Below are 22,334 nucleotides of genomic sequence, written 5' to 3' on the forward strand. Positions count from 1 at the left end.
GAAATTAGTGCAATTTGTTTGGAAGTGCAATTATTGTTTTTGTCTTTACTTTTCTTTTGTATTTATATACTGTATTTTTTATTTTTATTTGCACAATTTCTTCTTTGCTGCTGTAACAAAGAAATTTCCCCACTGTGGGACGAATAAAGGGATATCGTATCGTATCGTATACTGTAAATATGTCTATTCTGATTCATTCTAACTGTTAATATACTTTTTAAATTTTTTATTCTTTAATTGAATGGGATGTTCTGCAGTGAGGTTTTTGTTTTGTTACCTGAATTGCTCTTAAACAACAAAATAATTTATCGAAAGAGAGATTAAAAAGTTAAAAATGATTAAAAATGTGATTTATTTTCTTTTCCCAAAAATTTTTACTTTTGTTGGGCTTCTGATTGCTGTCAGCAATGTTGCTAAATGTTTGAAATGGGTTAAAACTAGCGCGTTTTTAGTATTCGGTTACCATCGAGCAGTACTATTCCTTTTTTGATGTCCTCCGGGTGTTTGCTCCTGATCAGACACCACGCATACTCGAACTGCGCGTCTTTGGACACAGAACCCTTTGATACCTCTGCCTTGTATTTCTTCTCGAATTTCTGAAAATCTGAATAATACCAAGTTGAAAACATATCCACAACAAAGACTCACTTTCAACTGATCATCAGGGCGAATAAAAAGCTCTAAGCATCCACATACAAACAATTAATTTGAGGTTATAGAACATGGAGCATTTGGCAAATGTAGATTGTAATCGCACATGATGTTTCGTATTTATTTATTTATTTATTATGGAAGGAATCATATCAAACAGACTTGGTAAAATACCACAAATTACCTCCAGCTCCTCTGAGGCTACAACCTCACCAACAACTGCTTCCATGATAACGGAAATAATTATGTGTTTACACCGGATGTTCCACTGTCATACGATTCTTCTTCTTCTTTGGGTTTTAATGGCTACTTGCATCCTTGGTGTTGCATTACTGCCATCTTCTGGAGCTAGTTACCTCCCATGTACAGCATCTTATTTTTCATATTCTTGTTATCAGTCCCGTTTTATTCAAACACTAAATCGAATATTTCATTCCTTGCCCGCTCCTACTGCAATCCAGTATGTCTCCATGTCTTTTATCATAATGTTGGAATTTTTAAGCCATTGCTTAAGGCACACCTGTATTCCTTGGCTTTTATTATGAGTTGAGACATTGTGACGTTTTTACTGTATTTGTTTTGTTTGTGTAAGGTTTTCCAGACATTGTGAAGCACTTTGGTCAACCATGGTTGTTTTTTAAATGTTATATAAATAAAATTGAAATTGAAATAATCATCATCTTTGTATTTTATATTTTGTGCAAGAACATGTTCCACATTCTCAGATATTTGGCACTGATCACAAAGTCCTCTTGAGTGTTTCCCTGTCATATGAAGCGTACTATTTAACTTGCTGTGTCCTGTTCTTAATCTAATTAAAATAGTCTCTTCTCTCCCTTTACTTTCCACTGCGCCAACTCTTTTTTAATGCATGTAGATATCTTCCTTTTAATTCTTGATGTCACCTTTCCTGCCATTCTTTACAGTCACATGATTGCAGAAGATTTTGGTCAGAGATTTTCTTACAATAGGGAGATATCTGTATTACATACTATTGGAGAACAAAATATTTCAGGTGCCCCCTTAACAGATCATAGTGTGATAAATTTAATTTTGGAACAAAATAAGAAATCTTGTTATACTAAAATGTATTGGATATTTAATGCAGATCTACTAAATCATGATTTTTGCACTTATATATATATATATATATATATATATATATATATATATATATATATATATATATATATATATATATATATATATAAATAGCTGAATTTAAAGTTAAAATAATGCTGCATGGTTTTAAATGGGAATACTTGAAACATAAATTGAGAGAGTATTCAATTACATTTAGCAAAAATCTAATAAAAAAGAAACAAGAAAAATTATTTAATTTGATTCAAGAGATTAACAAATGTTGTTGTCAACCTAATATGACAGAAGAGGAGAGACAGAAACTTATTAAGCTGCATTCCATTTTAGATTAATTATATATTAAAAAGGCAAAAGGGACGTATGTGAGATCCAGGGCTAAGTGGATTGTTACAAGTCGGTCAGGTTCTCCCCTCAGCCAGTCACAGCGCACAGCCTCTCCTGAGTACTAATCATCTGCACCTGTTCCTCAATCCTCATCACCCCATCAAGCAGACACAGTGGGTGCTTCTCATTTCTTATTTGTGCATCCTCGTTTCCTTTCCTCGCTTCCTTTCCTCGTGTCTTAGCTCCACCTCTTCAGGATGCGAGGGAAGGACACAGGGAAAAGACGCGAGGACGGAGGAATGGAAGCAAGTGAAATGATATATATCCTCGCTCCCTTTAGCGTCACTTCAAAGCGTCGTCAAGTAATGATGACTCTACACCGCTGGATTTAGCTTGCATATCGGGATTCTTGAACATTAGAGATAATTATTATTTATATTGTAACCGTTTCAACCTCCACAAAAGACCACATTTGTTCTTATTTTTTTATATTACCAGTTATTATTAACAATGAATTATTCACAGTTATTAAATGTTTTTTATTTGTAGTAGGCTATAGTATGACAGTATGTTTAATTGTGGTGCTTTGATATAATTCTGCAACTGTACTAGAGTTGTGATTTTACATACATTTGTGTTTTGTACATGTAAACAATAATGATAATTATAATAATAATAATTAATAAACTGTGGCAAGAGCACCATTTTTACTAAAGCAAAATACCAATAAACGTTTGCAAAAGGTCTGGGTTTATGTAACTATGAATTCATGCACAATACATACTGTACACACACACACACACACACACACACATATATATATTATTTTTATTTATTTTTTATTTTTTTTGCATATGCAAACATGGATCAATTGTTTACAACACTACTTGTTAGCATAATAGAATTATTGTTAATTACATCACATCATCATTGGACTTATATAAGAGTCAGGTGTGTATTCTGTATATAAACCAATCTGCATTACACATTTCCATCTACAATTACGATGAAAACGATAGTAGGTATATCCTGTGCCCTATCATTACACCACATTCTTCACCAAATTGCACAACATGAACAGCGTCGCTCAAGCAGATGGAAACCACGATTGCGTCATTGTGTCCTACTCCTGGCTGAGGTATTGTTAAAAATACTATGTGCAGATATGCTGTGGGGTTAATATTTGAATTCAGATTCACAGCCTTCTTTGTTGTGTATCATTTCTTAATTTAAACTGATCAGTGCTATGTGCTTATACATAAAGTAAACATATTTACATGCTATTTTTAATTACAGGTTAAAAGAATTTTTAACCTGTAACCTTTCAGGTGCCAGTATCCTCTGTTTGCAGGCTGGTTCACACAGGAACCATAAAGATTGCAGCCCTGCGCCAGCAAGTCATACAGTTGCCAGATGCACAAGACCTTGATGAGGTTGTCCTTGGTTTTGAAAATTTGGCCAACAGCCCCATCTTCTCCAAGTGTGTGGGTGCTATAGATGGATGTCATGTCCGCATCAAGACCCCAGCTGGACCCACTGGCCAGGACTACATCAACAGAGAACTCTTCCCATCCATTCAGATGCAGGCAGTATGCGATGGGAAGGGCCGGTTCCTTAATGTTTTTGTGGGATATCCTGGTTCTGTCCATAACACTAGAGTCCTGAGAAACAGCAAGATATATAAAGAGGCATTGTATCCTCCACAAGGATACTTCCTTTTGGGGGATGGAGGCTACCCCTGCATCACCCATCCTGTGGCCATCATTACTCCGTACCGGGAGCCAGTGCAAGGGAGAGTGCAGGCCCGCTTCAATCACTACCACGCCAAGGCTCGCTCCATAATTGAGCGGGTCTTTGGTAAGATGAAAACACGTTGGAGGTCCCTGCTTTTCAAGTCTCTTGAGGTGGACCACACCTTTGCCCCAACAGTTATAATGGCGTGTGCAGTTCTGCACAACATTTGCCTGACAACAGGAGACATAATTGAAGACCCTGAAGTTGTGGATGATGTTGGTTTACCTCCACCCTGTCCAGTGAGAAGGGTATGTGGTGGAAATGCCTGGCGTGATAAACTGGCAGCAAAACTGTCAGCTCCTCAGGTGTATCCAGTGGAGTTAAATGAGCATGATTATTTGTAGAAAGACAAAGATGTTACTACACACAATGTTTAAGTTCAGATTATTAAAAATAAAAAAAAGTTCCCCATGTCTCTAGCCTCATGCATTAAACTATTTGCAATACCCACATTATCAATAGATAAAATAGTTTAATGTAAATAAATATGTTTTCCAATTAAGCCAATCTTTGTTTTGTACTCATCTGGCAACTGTGTTTACCATAAAACATCTATTAAGGCATATAATGCCACAACAAAAATTCTCAAAGCAAAAGCGACAAACAGAGATAGTGTTCAACTTTTTTTAATCAATTGTTCAAAGAGGTCAAGGAATCTATTTGAAGTAGATTGCATTAATTTGTGCGTGGCCTGAAAACGTTCATCCTCTTTTTCAGTCTCCTTCTCTAGAAAATCCAGCACTCTGTTGGATCTTTTCTTTTTAGGTGGCGGGGGACCCGAAGAAGTACAGGGCCTTTCCTCCTGGAAGTTGCCTCTGCCAGACGATGCATAGGACGTGGTGTCCTCCTCCTCCCTTTCCTCCACAGATGCGGATGGTGACAAGCCAGGGTCTTTGGACACAGCAGAACAGCCAGTGACTTCTGCATCGCATGAGTCTATCAGGATGGGAGGCTCAATAGATGGCCTCCCCCCAATAGCCTCATGCATGGCAGAAAACCACAGCCATGTGGCTGCTGTGGCCTCCCCAACATCTGTCCCAGTTCCCGTAGGAGGATAGCGGAGCTCCTAAAATAAAATGAATCTATTCTCTATTATACTAGCAAGAAGAAAATTCACACCAAATGAAATACATGCATTTTGTACATGCCTTATATTTTCTTTTTAGATTGTCCCATTTTTTGGAAATCTGACTTGGTGTAACTTTTCCATCTAAACCAATCCTCTGAAGAACTATACTACACAATAAAAATCAACAAATTATTTACTCAAACACAGACAAAGATAGTGTAACAATATTATTATAAATATTATCTAAAACCTCACTGCATTTATCAAACAAAGTGAAGACAAAGCATATTTTTCTATGCATACTGGAAAATAACTCACATCCAGGCTTTTTTGGCACTGTTCCTCTTCCCAGTGAAGTCGGAATCAAGCTCCATACGGAATTTAATTAAGTTTTCGGTCTCCTCATCAGTCCCTGTAAGAAAGAATTTTACACTACAGTGAAGCAGTTCGAAATGTTAATGTGTTGCATATTAATCCCTGCAGGCATAAACTACAAATACTCAACACATTAAAAAGAATTAACTACAGGCCTAAATTAAAATCATTCTCTATTCCCCATTTATTTTTATATATTTATATATAAGAGGCATTAATTAAACAATTAAAAGCAAGCCAGTAAAATCAAGAAACGTAATAAACAATTAAAACTGTGCTGAAAAGTACACATTATACATCGAAATTAAAGGCACTGTCAAAAAATAACCCACATTCATGCTTAATACTCACATTTATGTGTGTTTGAATTTTCTGCCATGGTTAGCACTTGGAGCAGATGTGAAGGGGGAGGAGAATTTATATTAAGTCGATAAAAGACTTCCGCATAGGATACACCTGTGTATCCTCGCTGATCGCTCCTCATGAAGCCTCCTCCCTCCTCGATCCTCGCCTCCTCGCGGTGCAATTAGAGAATTGAGATGTCCTTCAAGGTGGCTGAGCTCGATCGGTTTCCGGGTCATAGGATGGAGGACGGAGGAGAGAGGAGACGAGGAGGGATATTGAGAAGCACCCAGTTTAAAAGCACACACCTCAGCTTCAGCCATTGTCCGATCTCGTTAATGCGAAGTGGACGCAACCTACTGGTACAATCGGCTGATACTAGCAAAGTGACTTACCTGAATTATCTTCCTCCAGTTGTGCATGTCATCAGCAGCTCCATACTTAGTGTTGGGTAGAGCGAGGCTTCGTGAAACACTGAAGCAGTTGAAGCAAATGTGTCGAGGCTTCGAAACGTTTCGATACCTGTTTCTACAGTGACACCTAGTGGGCATTTTCAAGTATTGCTCTGAAACAGCGTCGACAAAGAAACAATTGAGCGAATTGACGAATTGCAATGTATGTTGTGTCAGTGAATCCACCAGGTGATATGGTTAGTATGGGATATGGGAGTGGTTAGTGTGCTCGATTGCAATGATGTCTCCGTGGGTTCGAATCCTGTGTGAAGCAGTCACTTTTACAAAATTATAATAAACAATTAAAATGTGTGTTTTTATTGTTCTCTTCTTGTAAAGTTTTGAAACATCGGTCTGACATCTGAATGAACACTTTGTTAATAAGTGTTACTTTGGTAATGACAAATAGACAATAAAATACATCAAGCCACAATGTCTTCCTTTTTTTAAATATAGAGATTTTTATTTAAAAATATTAATTGTTCTGCTGTTGATGAACTTAGCCTACTTCTTTTTTTTACATAGAATTTCTCCAGCCTTTGAAAAAATCCTCTCACAAGGGACACGTGTCGCTGGCATGCACAGATACTTTTTAGCTAGAACGTACAGAGTAGGAAAAATAACTGCTCTCTCCTTCCAGTACTTTAGGGGATCTTCCATTCTGGGCAGAAATGCATCTGTGCGGTACTTTTTTTTACTGTGGCATCAGCTGTAGCACTGCATGTCGTGTGGGATTCACGTACACGATTATCAAAAAGTTCCCATAAACAGTCCTGGCTTTCAGCTGGTGTAGTTGATGATGATGATGGACCTGATGCTGCCCATTGTGACTCTGATTGAACAAGTGAAAATAGCAATTAGTTACAAAGTCTAAACTCATGTCATATATGAAGTTACATAATTATAAAATTAGATGAAGATTGAAAGTGCTCACCATGAGTTGGTGAGTTTGAACGCATCAGTGAAGCACACTCCAGTGTGAGGTGTTTTTCAGCCTCCTGGCCTTTGGCAGGATTTCCAAAAGCCACAATTTTGAATCTTGGGTCCAACAGTGTAGCCAATGCCAAGGCTCTGAATGACTCATACCCGCCACATCTGGACTGCAGACCTTCTTGCAGGTGTGAGCCTGTGCAAAACAGGAGCAAACCATATTAATTATATTAATGACAACAATATGACACTTATGGCCAATAACACTGGCAGTATGGTCATTGTGGCTTACCTAATTGTACAGTTGATTCCTGCTTTGCAAGGCCTATTTTCTCTACAAGCTTGTGCTGTAACATCCTGTAAAGTGGTATGAGTTTTGAGGCGGATACTCTCTGTTCCTCTGACAACTCTGTTGTAGCAAGTTTAAATGGTTGCAGTAATGACAGTGATTCTTGAATTATGTCGTACTCAGAACTTGTCAGCAGAGCAGTATCACAGTTTAAATTGGAAATAGCAGCAGCCACTGGCTCTCGTAGATCATATAAGCGTTGCAGCATGTCAAAAGTGCTGTTCCATCTCGTTTCAACCTCCTGTATCAGTTTCAGAGTTTGTCTGCCCATCAAGCCCTGCATCTCCACAAGTTTGTCCTTTGCTTTGCAGCTGGATCTAAACAACCCCACTATCTTTCTGGCGTATTTCATTGATGAGTGGGGTTTCATCTAGGGCCTTTTTCACAATCAAATTTAAGTTTTGTGCAAAACATGGAATATGTTGAAGCTTCAGTAGCTGGGCACTTAAGATCATGTTGGATGCATTGTCAGTCACCATACACTGAACTTTGGAGGTAATTCCCCACTCAGACATGGTTTTAGCCTCCATGAGATGCTGGGCTGTGTGGGTTTGGTAAAACCTCCTTACACCCAATACAACAGTTACCATCTTTGCTTCTGGTGTAATGTAGACCAAGATATCCGTCCATATTGATGGATGACCACATATCAGCCGTAAGACTAACAAATTCTGCCTTTTGTAGGTCTCTCATTGTCTTCTCCTTGGTGCTGTTACACCTTTCAGTGACTATCGTTTTAAGTAAGTGCCTTCCGGGATGGGAGGACATAGCTTGGATCAAGCTTGTTCACAAAGGCCCTGAAACCCGTATCCTCCACAATAGTGAAGGGCTGCAAATCCTTCACCATCATGTCTACAAGAGCCTCATCCAATTCCTTTTGTCTGCCTTATAAAAGAGAAGAGTAAAACTTATTTTCAGTCAAATACATTTATATTTAGATTGAAATAGTCCACAGCTATAAAGACTAATCTGTTGGTTCATTAGTTTGAAACCTTCCTGAACAAAGAAGTGTGTATATACACACACACACATACATACATAGATCCATACATATACGTATGAATATAGAACTATATTGAATACATTGGCTATGTTTGTGAGGTGCTATTTTTAAATATTCTCAGTGAAACTATTTTTAACACGATTGTTAATTGTGATTGGGATGTTAAGTTGTAGGGCTTAGGTTGACATATGCCTAAGTCTTTTTAAAAATATGGATTTTCTAAACAGTGTCTCAATACTTTGTGATCTGACTTAGATTTCATACAATGCATACCTTGCTTAGATGGCCCAGCGGTGCCAATAGGCTGCCTAGGTGCAGGAGCAATGTTACCATCCTCTGCACTCCCCAAAAGGGCAGGATGAGTGCTCCTCAAATAGCGCATCATGGATGATGTATTATTACAGTAGGCTAGCTGCCTATCACAATACATACATCTCACTTTATTTTGTGTTTCCAAATGGAAATGCTTGTGTGGAGCTTCCATCATTATGTAATTTCAATATGAAATAATCTATCTATCAACTAGCCTATGATATCCTATCTGTAACTTGATGTGGTTGTCTATCTAACTTATATGAATGTATATGTATGCCTATATGAATGTATCAGTATATCTATCCTAATTATCTGTCAATGTCTATAGCCTATCTATCAATATCTTAATAACTTTTAATGTAGCCTAAATATAATTAACCAAATTACACTATAAATATCACTATATAAATAATCACTATTCATAGCCTATTAATTTTGAATAATAATTTGCTGTACACACTTTTCCTAATCATTAAACATGAAATTCAAATTTACATTAAGGTGACAAACAATTGTGTAATATATTTATATGGAATATGTTTCATGTAAAAAAGGGATAGTTCACCCAAAGATTTTTTTTGGGGGGGGGTAAACTGTCCCTTAAGTAGGATACACATAATTAGGTTAATCAGCTGTGCCATATCCCACTCTGAAATGTTTAACCCATAATTAGGGATAACAGTGTAAATTTAGTGCAGCATCTGTGTGCTCCTCATTTCTCATTATGGCTTTGATTATAAAAGGCATCCACAAAGTGCGATAAAGAACGCAAACTCTTCCATTGCTGACGTTTGCAGTCCAACAACACAACGAGATTCAGGAAGTGTCCGGCTTGCCTGCACTTTTTTCACTCCTCCCCTCACTGCAGCCGCCTACTCTCGACTAAATTACAGGCGAGGCAAGGCGCATCTCAAACAAGCCTAGTGTTTCGAAACATCTGCGCTTCGGGATCTCAATACCATGTCGAAACGTCAGTTTCACGTCAGCCATCCCTACTCCTAGCCGGGATTTATTTAAATATGATATCTGTTGAGGTGTTTGAGTGCATGGCAATCATCTTTTATGTATCTGGAGGTTTTTCTACAACTCGTGTAAAATTGTGAATTATTTTAGATGCATGCTACTGGATCTGTTCTGTCTAGTACTGCAGTGTGTAGCTACAACAATTCCTGAAACAAACCTCTACAAATGTAGCTATCTGTGGCCTAATAAAATGTATATAAGCTAGTCTGGTGTGAGCATCCTGTGTCTTTCTTTCTTTCATCATATTCTTCTTTTATTTTATTTTTAATAGCCAGTATTTCCCAGCCTCCACAGCCCCATCAGTATCTTTATCAACACCAAACTACAAATATTAATTTTTCTCATATTATATCATGTAAATTACAATTAAAGTCACACAGGTAGATGCACATTTACTTATATCTGTCACATAATTTATCCTATTATTATTTTAAGTAAAAAATAAAATAATAATAAATACAAAATCTAAATCTTTCCACATACAACTGTTTGGGAATCACCAATCTCCAAGTAGCCTATAATAGATTATAATATAAAGGTATATGTCCACCCAAAAATGAAAATTATGTCATCATTTACTCACCTGTTTGAAACCAATGTGAACAAAACAGCATTGATGCATTTTTCAAAGTATCTTCTACAGAAAAATTACTCATACAACATTGAAACAAATGAGAGTGAGTTCATTTTTATTTTTGAATGAATTGTCCCTTTAAAATGGACCTACAAAAGCATGTCATGTTTTAGTTTTTTTTTTCAGATACTGAGAAAGAACTACTAATAATATTATAATAAATATAATATATAATCATACATTGTGTCTGTTCTTTGACCATACAGTATGTTGCACTGAAAAACAATCTCCTTCATGTCATATGTTTAAAAATGGTGTGTGAAAACATCCACAATTTCATGATCCTAGTGTTGTGTTCAGAAGTCAGAAAGAGCTTTATTACCAAGTATGTTTACACACACAAGGAATTTGACTTGGTGACAGGAGCTTCCAAATTCCAGCGTATTTTGCAGTATTAGAAATGTATTTATACCGATTTTACCAGGCTCTGAAAATTCTTCAAAAAGAACACAGAGTGATCTTCTCAGCTGCCATAGTTGCAACACTTGCGTCATCAGAACAGGGTGTTCAAAGCATCACCGTTTCCGTTTAATAAACGTTTTGCACCATTTTTTCGGGGCTGAAGGCAGCCCTGTTCTCCTCAATTTCCAACTGCTTTTCCAGATGTTGAAACTCCTCTTCAGTTTGTCCAATTTTTCTGAGTGTGTTCGCTGTATAAATTAATATAGATTAATCTTTGGCAAAGCTGTTTCTGTTCTGTTGTTTGCTCTTTCGCCTCTTCCTGCTTGAGTTTGTAAACACGTACAAATGATAAAATTTTTACTCTTATTATCTATTAATTTTTTTTATTAATTCTCTGAACACATGCATGCTGAACCATGGGGCCTAGTCACGGATCACTATCAACCACGATCTGCTCCCTTCACTAAAATGTCACTTTTCCTAAACCTGATAGCAAATAATAGAGATAAATAATGAACACGTCAAAACGAAAACACAAATACTTACAAGGCCAAGTAGGATTTATCGTTTGTTGTTTGCCTGCTGCTCTTTGACTGGTAAACTTATGCTCTCTTGTGTAAAAACAAAATTCAAACACAACAGTGATCTCTACTTTTACGTCTCACGTTGCCAGTACTCATGTCTCAGTAGGGCTTCGATTGGGGTTGGAAATTGTAATTGCATTTTTACTTATAAAATGAAAGACAGTCGAATAATATCAATAACATTGTATAATGTGTATGAATGCTACATTTAACAGCTTGTGGAATGCATATTATCAAATGCAACTAAACTTTTGAAATATTTAAATTATTTTTGGCATAATAAATAATGCTATATTTAATAATTCTGTAAAAACTACATAAAATATAAACCAATGCTAATTTAAATGTTTCAAAAGTTTACTTGCATTTGATAATAGGCTGCGTGGGCGTAAAAATTACATAAACAATATTAAGGCTATTTTGTCTATGCTCATCGCTGGTCTATTGGGCTATAGACAAGCCGTTAAAATTAGACCACGGATTGCCACGATTTCCCCGGGTGGGCTAAAAGCAGACTACACGTAGCCCGTCCAATTTGGAGCTAAAACGTGGCTGCATGTTCATAAAAAGGCAAATAAAATATGACCACGTGATATACAAACTGATTAACTAAGCCACTCTGCCAGGTGCTCTTCCCAGTCAAAACGAAGCGCCACGCGACTGCTGATCTATTGGACATAACATAGCATAAAATAAAATTAGATAAAATAAAATAAAACACTTGAGTTCATCGGGATACTTTTTTTTTGTTTTTTTTGGAGAATTGGTACTCCCATTTTTGTTGTAGGCTAAACTGTGTAAAGTTTATACACAGTTGACTTTCTTTATGGTGATGTATTACGTGTCTTTGCTGTGGTGAGTTTTGAGTTGTCCCCAATAATGGTATTTCGAGGACGTTGTATTGCTAAGATTATTTCTGTGTGTTGCAGTTCTGTTTGTGTTGCATTTTACCTGTAAATGTAAAAATGTAAATTTATGAAATTTTGCGTTTTTCAGGTTACTTCTGTTTGGTTTATGTCCTATCTCTGTTCCTGATTCCATACCTATTGGTAAGGAAATGCAGTTCTTAAAAGTTCAAAACGTTTTATTAGTTTTTTAAATCGTTTTTATTTTTTTTATATATATTTTTTTAATATACAGTTGTACTATATGAGCAATACAAGGAAAAGATGTGTTTGTTTCTCAGGTATGTTCAGGACCGAGTGCCATGATCGTCATTTCTGGCTGTCTGTCAACTCAGATTTCCTTGGCCACAAATTTAGGTTTGATGTTCAAGGTATTTAGTTTTTATTAGCATCTCTCTCTCTCTCTCTATTACAATCACCTTGCATTGATGATTAGTTCTTGTCAAAACGTAAAGCCCTAAACACACTGCACAATGATATGTGAGTGAATGAAAGTCCGTGATAGTTTTGCCATTTGACTTCTGCAATTCATTGTAAAGTCACCACAACACTTAATGACCAACAAATGACACCTCAATAACAGAACAAAACAACTATTTTATCATAATTTTATTGACCTTAATCAAAAGATGAAAGTAGACCGACTTATGGTGCAAAAAAAAAAAGTCAGTTTAAATGTCCAACATTGCCCTGATTACCCCCAATTCACCCTACATCTTTTAGTTGAAATTATCTAATTGTCTTTACTCTTACGGCAGACTCTGAAGTCCATGAGGTTTCTGGTCAGTGGGCAGCAGAGTGTGGCTATATTATGGCTCTTGACTCCTGGGGTGACCTGCTGCTGCGTGTTTCCTATCTGGCCTGTCTGGTGGAGAACCAGGTGAGAGACACTCAAGAAAGGTCATCTAAAATATCTCTTCCAAACATTGGTTAACTGTAAACTGTCTTAGCATTAAATGTGACTGTTTTACAGAAAGTGTACTTTTTCCAAGTAAAAACTATGAATTACCATATCATTTGTGAAAATCCTTGTGGCATATGATTTATTTTGTTATGAGTAATATATTTTTGTGTTTAGTTAATGTTTATTGCATTGTTTTAGTGCTGTGTTCGCTTGAAGGTGTTTTGACTTCATGTATATGTCCTCGTGCACGGTCTATATACAACCCCTGGCAAAAAATATGGAATCACCACACTAAGATGATCGCCCAAATATTTTACTTTATAATAAATAAACAAATCACAGATATAGCACAAACCAATTTTTGTTTTAAATAATTCAACACTGTTTATGTGAAACATACTTCAAACAAATGTAATTAAACATTTACTTAATGGGAAATTATTTTCCATATCAAGTAGAGGAAAAAATTATGGAATCATTCCATGTTGAGGAAAAAATTATGGAATCAGCTTGTAATTTGCATTTCTGAAACAAATACCAGCACATATCTAAAATGCTAATTATTCAGCAGTTAAAAGAGAGTGCTTGCACACCTTAACGAGTTGTTGGACTTGGCTAATGTGAAGGGAACATGGTCCCAACAAGATAGCTGTCAGGTGAAATGATGGAAAGGATTATAAAACTCCAACATGGAATGTTGCAAAAGAAGTTGGATGTTCTTAGTCAGCTCTTTCTAAAATTAGGTGCATGTATAAACAAAATGGAAAGGTTATACAATTAAAACATACAGGCAGATCAAGGAAGACCTCAAAGCATCAGGATAGAAAACCTTAAAGCAATTTGCCTTGAAAATAGAAAATGCACAATGAAACAAATGAAAAACAAATGGGCAGAAACAGGAGTCAATGTATGTGACAGAACTGTAAGAAACCGGCTGAATGAAATGAGATTTACATATAGAAAAGCCAAACGAAAACCAGCATTAACAATTAAACAGAAGAAAACAAGGTAACGTGGGCTAAAGAGAAACAGTCGTGGAATGTGGATGATTGGATGGAAGCGATATTCAGTGATGAATCACGAATCTGCATTGGACAAGGAGATGTTACTGGAACTTTTGTCTGGTGCCGTTCTAATGAAATGTATAAAGATGACTGCCTGAAGAAAACAATCAAATTTCCCAACTCATTTATGATATGAGGTTGCGTGTCCGGTATAGGACCAGGGGAAATGGCAATCCATTCCTCAACAGTCAACACATTGAAATTTTGGACACTTTTCTCATTCCATCAATTGAAAAGAAGTTTGGTGATGTAATTTTTCAGGATGATAATGCATTTTGCCATAGAGCAAAGAGTGTTAGCTTTTCATCAGGAAAGGCATATCAACTCAATGACATGGCCAGCAAACAGTCCAGATCTCAATCTGATTTTAAACAAAAATGTATGGTGGAAATTGAAAAAAAACTGGTCCATGGTAAGGCACCATCTTGCAAAGCTGATCTGTCAACTGATATTCAAGAAAGTTGGAACCAGCTTGATGAATAATATTGTTTTTCATTAGTGAAGTCCATGCCCTAAAGAATTCAGGCCATCATAAAAGCCAGAAGAGGAGCAAGAATGTACTAATTGTGTTTTAGTTTTTTTTATGATGATTCCATATTTTTTTCCTCAACATTGAATGATTCCATAATTTTTGTTCTCCTACTTGATATGGAAAACAATTTTCCATTAATTAAAGGAGTTTAATTTCATTTATTTGAGATATGCTTCACATAATCAGAATGTCAAATTATTAAACAAAAATAGTTTTGTGTCATCTGTGATTAGTTTATTTGTTATAAAGTAAAAACTATTTAGGTGAACATCATCTAAGTGTGGTGATTCCATAAATTTTGCCTGGGGTTGTATGATTATTGGCCATGTTTTATAATCAGGATGTTTATAGTCGTTTGCCTTTAGTTTTACCGCCTGTATTATCATTATATGGTTATCAATATATTTTTTTTTAAATCTGGTTTTGGAAATTCAAGTAAATTTTTTTTTTTTTTTTTTTTTTAAAGGGGACCTATTTTGCAAAAATCACTTTTATAAGGTGTTTGAACACAGTAGTGTGGCTGCAGTGTGTGAAAACAACCAGCCTATAATGGTAAAAATCCACCCACTCACTTTTTTTATAATCTAAAAAAAATAATAAACAGTCTCTCCAGACAAGCTGTTTCAGATTATCCCTCTGTTCACGTCACAGAGGGGAAAAAGTCCCACCCATTTGTGACGCTGCCCTATAAGCATAGAAACCCTGAGTGAGAAGCTGTGGTATTAAGTTGGTTTGCCAACCGCCATTAAATCCTTATAGAAGAAGAAGAGAAGCTGTGGTCCACCTCTGCCATTACTGATCACTTGCTTTAGCTGCTGGAGATATACAGTGTTAGCACCAAAGAGGCATTTCAAGTGTTGTGTTTTGGGATGTACTAATGAACGTAGGAGTCTCCATAGACTCCCTCCATCCGAGCCGCTATGGTTAAGTTTCATTGTCTAAGGAAATATCCTGGAAGAAAGTCCCCAATATGTGTAGGGATCAATACCAATGCTTTGTGTGCTAACGTCAGCTTCAGACAAAGGAAGTATCACGCATTTGTTTTCCAAATTGCCCTTCTGAAAGCGCTTCTTGGCACTCTGTAAGGCTAATGATGCTAAAGCTACCATTGTCTCTGTCTGCTTTCACTGGTGCTGTCTTCATGAATGATCGTGAATAGGAATGTGGTGGTTAAAAGTTGCATATGAAAGCAATGTGAGTTGATCACTTGAATTTGTTGAGCTCATAATCATGAGTGGGACTTATAAAGTTTGTGATATATGCCATGCACCATGAGACCAGCTATGTTGTTATTTTTATCGCACCATGCTCCCTGTCTGTGTAATTCACAAATGCGAATTTATTACGCACAGTATAATCAGATGACTGACTTTGAAACGGAGTACATTTTCTGTAAAGATAACAAGCTTGTACTAATAGTGGAATATTTATTTGCAAAGGCTAGCACTGTTAATGCCAGAGCTCGAGCACTTGAAGCTCCACCCTTGTCTCTGGGAGCACCAGCTCATTTGCATTAAAGCAACATACTCAAAATCCGAGTGTTTTGGCTCACAGCCAAAAAGTGGCAATTTTAACAAGCTATAAAAAATTATCTGCCAGGTATTTTGAGCTAAAACTTCACAGACACACTCTGGGGATATCAGAGACTTATTTTACATCTTGTAAAAGGAGCATAATAGGTCCCCTTTAAAGATTATATCACTTGATGAAATGTACATTTATAAGTGAAATATACAGGCACCAATATTCCATCACATAATATGTGAAGCATTATTAGCATATTATTTTTTACAGTGAATTTCCATCAACCACAACTGCTGTATCTTTTTAATTTGCTTATCATTCTTTTTTTAACAGGATATTTTTTAAAGTTACATTGTATGTTAATTGATCAACTTTACAGCACAACAGTTAGCAGTGTTGAATATTTGTTGTTTCAGAGGGAGACTGAATTTCGGTTAATGGTGTGGTTTATAAATCAGGACTCAAATGAGGAGGAGAAATCCTACCCTTTACTGCTCACCTGCTCTCTCCAGGTCCCATGGGCACCTCGGGAGCTCGTCTGTGAGCAGAACTACATGGAGGTGAAACAAATCTCTTATCTTTTGTATTATGAAGTGTAAATTTCCTGATATAAACAAAACATTGTGGAAACACAAGTCCCATGATGCTCCCCCCACCCCCAGGTGTCTGTGCTGAAACTGCTGCCTCCTGATAATCACATAGGCACAGCATTGGTAACACCAGCCCCTGTGGTAAGAGACCATGTGTGAATTTTTACTGTTTGGATTTAATGAATCTGAATTATCCACTTTGTCATTGCTAGCAGCACCTGTGAACTGAATTAAGGGGAAAGGGAAGTGGTGTGTGGCCAAGTATGGTGACCCATACTCGGACTTTGTGCTCTGCATTTAACCCATCCAAGTGTACACACAGTAGTGAACATACACCCGGAGCAGTGGGCAGCCATTGCTGCGGCGCCCGGGGAGCAGTTGGGGGTTCGGTGCTTTGCTCAAGGGTCTCACCTCAGTCGTGGTATTGAGGGTGGAGAGAGTGTTGGTTATTCACTTCCCCCACCTACAATCCCTGCCGGACCTGAGACTTGAACCCACGACCTTCGGGTTACAAGTTCAACTCTCTATCCATTAGGCCACGACTGCTAATTCTGAAAATTAACAGAATTAAGCCAGACTTGTGCCATTGATTAAACCAGGCTTGCTATGTAGCCAGAGGAGAACTGGCTCTTCTCGCGTAGAACAGGGTTCTCCCAAGTTTATTTTTTTATTTTTTAACCTGTTACAACAAAAACCTCTGGCTTGCTCACTGAAGGATTAAATCATAATGCGTTGCCTTTTTAGCAGCTCCCCGTTTAACTTAAACTGGGTGATATATGACCTCAATATTATAAGTCATTTTCAATCATAGTAAGTATTACGACATCATAGTAATGCCACAGATTTTAATTAAAGCCATAACCTATATTTCTCAAAATTGTAGCTTAAATGAGTGCTAATTTTATTTGGAAAATGTTAAACTCTCATCAAGCTGTTTTACAGCCAGCTACTGTATTTTTCATTTAAAACAGCTGAATTGTATCTTACATTATACATTTAGTCATTTAGCAGATGCTTTTATCCAAAGCGACTTACAAATGAGGACGTGGAAGCAATCAAAACCAACAAAAGAGCAATAAAATGCAAGTGCTATAACAAGTCTCAGTTAGCCCAACGCAGTACACGTAGCAAGGTTTAACAGATCGAGTAGAAACATAGAGCAAGCTAATGTTACAGGCCTTTTTTTGCTTTTGTTAACTGTATAATGAATCAAAAGAAAGGCGTAAACAAAAAGAATAGTGATAGCTAGTGTTAGTTGTTTTTTTTTTTGTTTTTTAAGAAAACAAGCAGTTAGTAAATGAATAGAGTGCAAGTCTAAAAGGGGCAATTTTTTCTTAAATAATAAAATTAGAATAGAGAGTGCTAGAGTTAGTGTCAAATAAAGATGGAAGAGATGTGTTTTTTGCAGATTTTTGAAGATTGCTAAGGACTTAGTTGCTCGGATTGAGTTGGGCAAGGTCATTCCACAAGGAGGAAACATTTAAAGTAAATGTCCGTGAAAGTGATTTTGTACCTCTTTGGGATAGCACAATAAAGAGAGATTCACTTGCAGAATGCAAGCTTCTAGAGGGCACATAAGTCTGAAGTAACGAATTTAGGTAAAGGGTGCAGAGCCTTTACAGGAAAATTGTTATTGTCCTCTTGCATTATTTAAAAACTAAGTCATTTTTCAGTTAAAGTAAATTCATTGATTCAGTGACGTCATCATCCAGTTCAGTTCTCTTACAATAGTGTCTGTGCAATCAGTCACGCGTCCCCAACTAAGTAAGCCATAGGCAACTGTGGCAGTGTTTTTACAGTGTTTACTGTGTGTGTGTTTATTGAGGACCATAAGCTATCAATTCATATGATGTTTTCTGGTATTCTTAGGAGTTGGGTAAGGGTCTGAAGGAATGGAGGGTGGTGTTCCGCATACCAGCGCTCAATGAGGAAGGTGGAATGAGGGAGGAGACTGTTCCATTAAAAATGGCACACTTGCTGGGCTACCACATTAACACCACGAGCTCTCGCATTCTCCTACGTTGTGCCTATGGATCCAAACTGGCATACACGCTACAGGTCGAGAATAACGCCAAGGATAAAGCAGAGATTACTAAAGCCATCTAGACACTGACTCCAGTTAGATGATTTTTCTCCACGTTTTTGACAATGATTATGTTATGACACAACACTTTTTGTAGTCTGGATGTGATTTTCTGTGAGAATTCTGGCTGACTTTTTTTTTTTTTTGTGTGTAGTGTTTGGTGAACACAGACTCCAACATTTATACATAATTGCATCCATTTGGAGGATAATTAAACATGTTTGAAATCTAAAGCTGATTTTAGAAGACACAATGTTTTCATTTAGCATGCGTCTCCTAGCAATGAGTTCAATGTTATGCCTAGTGTTATCTATGCCAAGAGTTATCTATGGGTATAACACTAAATCTGTTCTGATTTTAAAGGTTGTGTAGTGTATTCTACCCTTAAACTGATATAATTAATCTTGTATTGAATCTTTGACACTGCTTTAATAGTTGTAAACTGAAGGATGCTCCACCCAAAAATGACAATCATGTCATTTACTAACTCTCATGTCATTCCAAAATTTCTTCTGTGTAACAAAAGAAAATATTTTTAAAGATATTATTCTAGATATTTTTTTTTTCCATATAATGTAATTTAATCAGCTTCTATGCACTTATGATCCGCAGAAGAAAGTCATGCAGGTTTGGATTAACATGAGGGGTGAGTAATTATGCCAGAATTTTTTATTTTTGGGTGGACAGTCCATTAAGTCTGTGCTGATGTTCCCTGGTATGCAAGCCTGAGCTGTTATGAAAAACTAATTTTGTCTGAATGGTTTCAGTGGGGTGAGACTGACATGGAAGTGGTCAGTGCCACCATCTTATACAAGCTTAAATGGACCCTTTTGACGGTGGACATGTCAGTGTCCTGCACCATTGGTATGATACTCTTACTGACTTCCATTTTTGACTAAATAGGCTAATTATGTAGCTCATAAACTGTTGTACGTAAACCTAATTAGTCTAAACCTAATTATTTTTCATGCAAATGTTCCACTGAGCCCCTAAATTCTTTTCCAGCTCACCTGCCTCTAAAATCCCCTCTTTTAGGTCAGGCTCGAATTGATGATTCTGATATATTGTGGTCTCTCCCACGTGACCTTCCCACTGTGGTCCATCTTCCCTTCATAGAAAAGGGTCTTAAGTTGGGTGTTGGGGGGCGGTACCTGTCTGAGTGTGTTGCCCACCAGCGTGGTTACATGATTCACAACAACAACAGAACTTTGGAGATACGTATTCCTTTTGGAGCTGAAGGAGGAATCATAAAGGTACCCTAGAGATCATTTACACTCGCATATCACAATCACATTTTCCATTGTCCAAATAGAAACATTTTTAATTTAATGTTTCTGCTATCAACCATCTTTCTCCTGTTCTTGGTCAGAGTCACGTGATTGATGGACTGTACTCTCAGTCATATTTTGTGGATGTGTTCCTGCTGCGCACATGGGAGGATACAGCATGGAGTCTGACTCAGCAGCGGACATTCAGAGCACTTTTTATTGATCACCTGCCCCGACCAATTACACTTATTAACAGTGAGAACACAAACCAATCCTCTTACACACTGTTCTCTAACTTCTACTTTTGTCTTTTATAGCCAGAATTTCGACTATCACCATAGAGTCTGGTCCACTTAGCATTCTGGCAAAAATCTGCCTACTACAGAAGACAAGATCATCTGACGTGTGTGTGTGTGTCTTTTTGCCACTGTAGAGACTGTGCCTTCACAGAGGGAGTTTTCCATTGCCTTGTGCTGTTTTCCTCATGATGTTTCTTTGGGAAATGTGACTGTAGCAGGTCAGCCAGTACTCTGGGAAGAAATGGAAAGAAATGGAGTTCGTCTCTCTCAAAGTCCTTTTCCCAACAACACCTACATGTATCTGTTTCAGATGCCCTTCTCTCATCCACTCATCCCACAAAAGGTGATATACCACATACACTGGTTTACAAGTCTTTTTATTTATTTATTTTTTTAATAAGGAATGCTTCTCTCCCTCTCTACTGGTTTAGTATTTGGGAGACAGGTTTAGGAGGTATACTCTTTATGGGGTCTTCTCTTTCATCCTGTTTCCTGATGGAGATATCTACAACCATTCTGCTACTGTTGAGGCAGAACTACAGGATGTAGGTATGTAATGGCCCTCTCATTTAAAGTAATGAAAAAATAAAAGCAGTAAATTAAAACTAGATTAAAGATGAAAAAATTCTACTTGCCAAAGGATATTTATTTACGCTATCTCTGCTCTCCATTGTCTTGTTAAGCCAGACAAAATTGGAAAAGAAGCCTTTGATTTAGCATTTGACACAACTGAGTCGAGTTTGAATTGGCCTTAGGTGTGAGTTTTATAGATCGGGACAAGTGTGGTTCCAATAAGGCAGAATCCAGTTATGATTATAAAAAAATTAAAAAAAATCCTACAATAAATGTTATTGCATACTATTTTACAATGTAATGCAAAAGTACACTGAGGTGCACAACTGAGTACCAGTGCAACCAAACTCAAACCACCTCCTACATGTAGTCTCTGGTTCAGTATTGTGGTCCTCATGATAGTGTTCAGATTACCAGTTATTCATGGGAACTATGGTCCAATTTGAATTCAATTGCCAGTATGAAAGTCTCCTAAAAATGGTGCATACAAAAAAAAACAAGAACAAGTCCTAGGTGAGCTGCTAAGGCAGCATTGAATGTGCCCTTCTTGAATAGAGCAATTCTAAAATGCATTTTTTTTGTCTCTCAGTCTTGCCGAAGCTTGAAGGAGAGTGTACAGTCCGAGGTGTGCGTACATTGGCTTACTACGGTAATATAGACTCCTCTGAGTGGAGTTTGTATGTAGGAAGGATGAGGCTTGACTGGGAGCTGGTGGAGCTTGGGGGATTCTCTCTGGATCCCCACGAGCTTTACCTTAGCCTGGAAGTTCCACTCTATGCCCCTGGCATGGCCTATGAGGTACACGGAAGAACTGAGACCTGAGTCATGTAACAATATGGTTGAATTTCCAGTGTTAAAATTATTTAACACTTACAGTTCATACCAATGTAATGCTTTCCTCTGTCTCTTAGGGCTTGGGACTGCAAGGTCTGTTAGTGAGTGTGCTGGTGAGTTTAGTTCATCTGGAAACAGCAGAAGAACAGACTCACGTGCAGCGCTGTGTGTTCCCTGTGAGAGAGTTATTGGGTAATTTTTACAAACCACTGTACACTTAATGGACACTTCATCTATACATACTGTAACTCTATCCAGAAGATAAATAAAAAGGGCTTGTTCTGAAATGTGATTTGCAAACTATATTGAACTTGGCGGCAAACCTGGGACCTGTAGCCGTTGTGGCTTATTTCACATGCAAAGATGTTTGACACTAGCTGGGTTTCCATCCAAATTTGCGAATTTAACTT

The 22,334-nt window shown here is 37.2% G+C and overlaps 1 protein-coding gene and 1 long non-coding RNA gene across 3 annotated transcripts in view; one reads left to right on the plus strand and one right to left on the minus strand.

The window, feature by feature from the left end:
* The window catches only part of cldn15b (claudin 15b), a gene marked incomplete at both ends in the record, with an annotated part of 36,801 nt that extends 35,921 nt beyond the window's left edge, over positions 1–880 (minus strand). The window contains 2 exons of the mRNA XM_079418339.1: positions 464–596; positions 836–880. Coding sequence (XP_079274465.1) covers positions 464–596; positions 836–880 — 178 coding nt within the window. The remainder of the gene's footprint in view (positions 1–463; positions 597–835) is intronic.
* LOC306870868 overlaps positions 1–22,334 on the plus strand; it is a 1,223,475-nt gene that overhangs the window by 6,695 nt on the left and 1,194,446 nt on the right. The window lies entirely within an intron of this gene.

This window comes from Barbus barbus (genome assembly GCF_936440315.1).
Source record: "Barbus barbus genome assembly, chromosome: 6".
Classification (NCBI taxonomy): domain Eukaryota; kingdom Metazoa; phylum Chordata; class Actinopteri; order Cypriniformes; family Cyprinidae; genus Barbus; species Barbus barbus.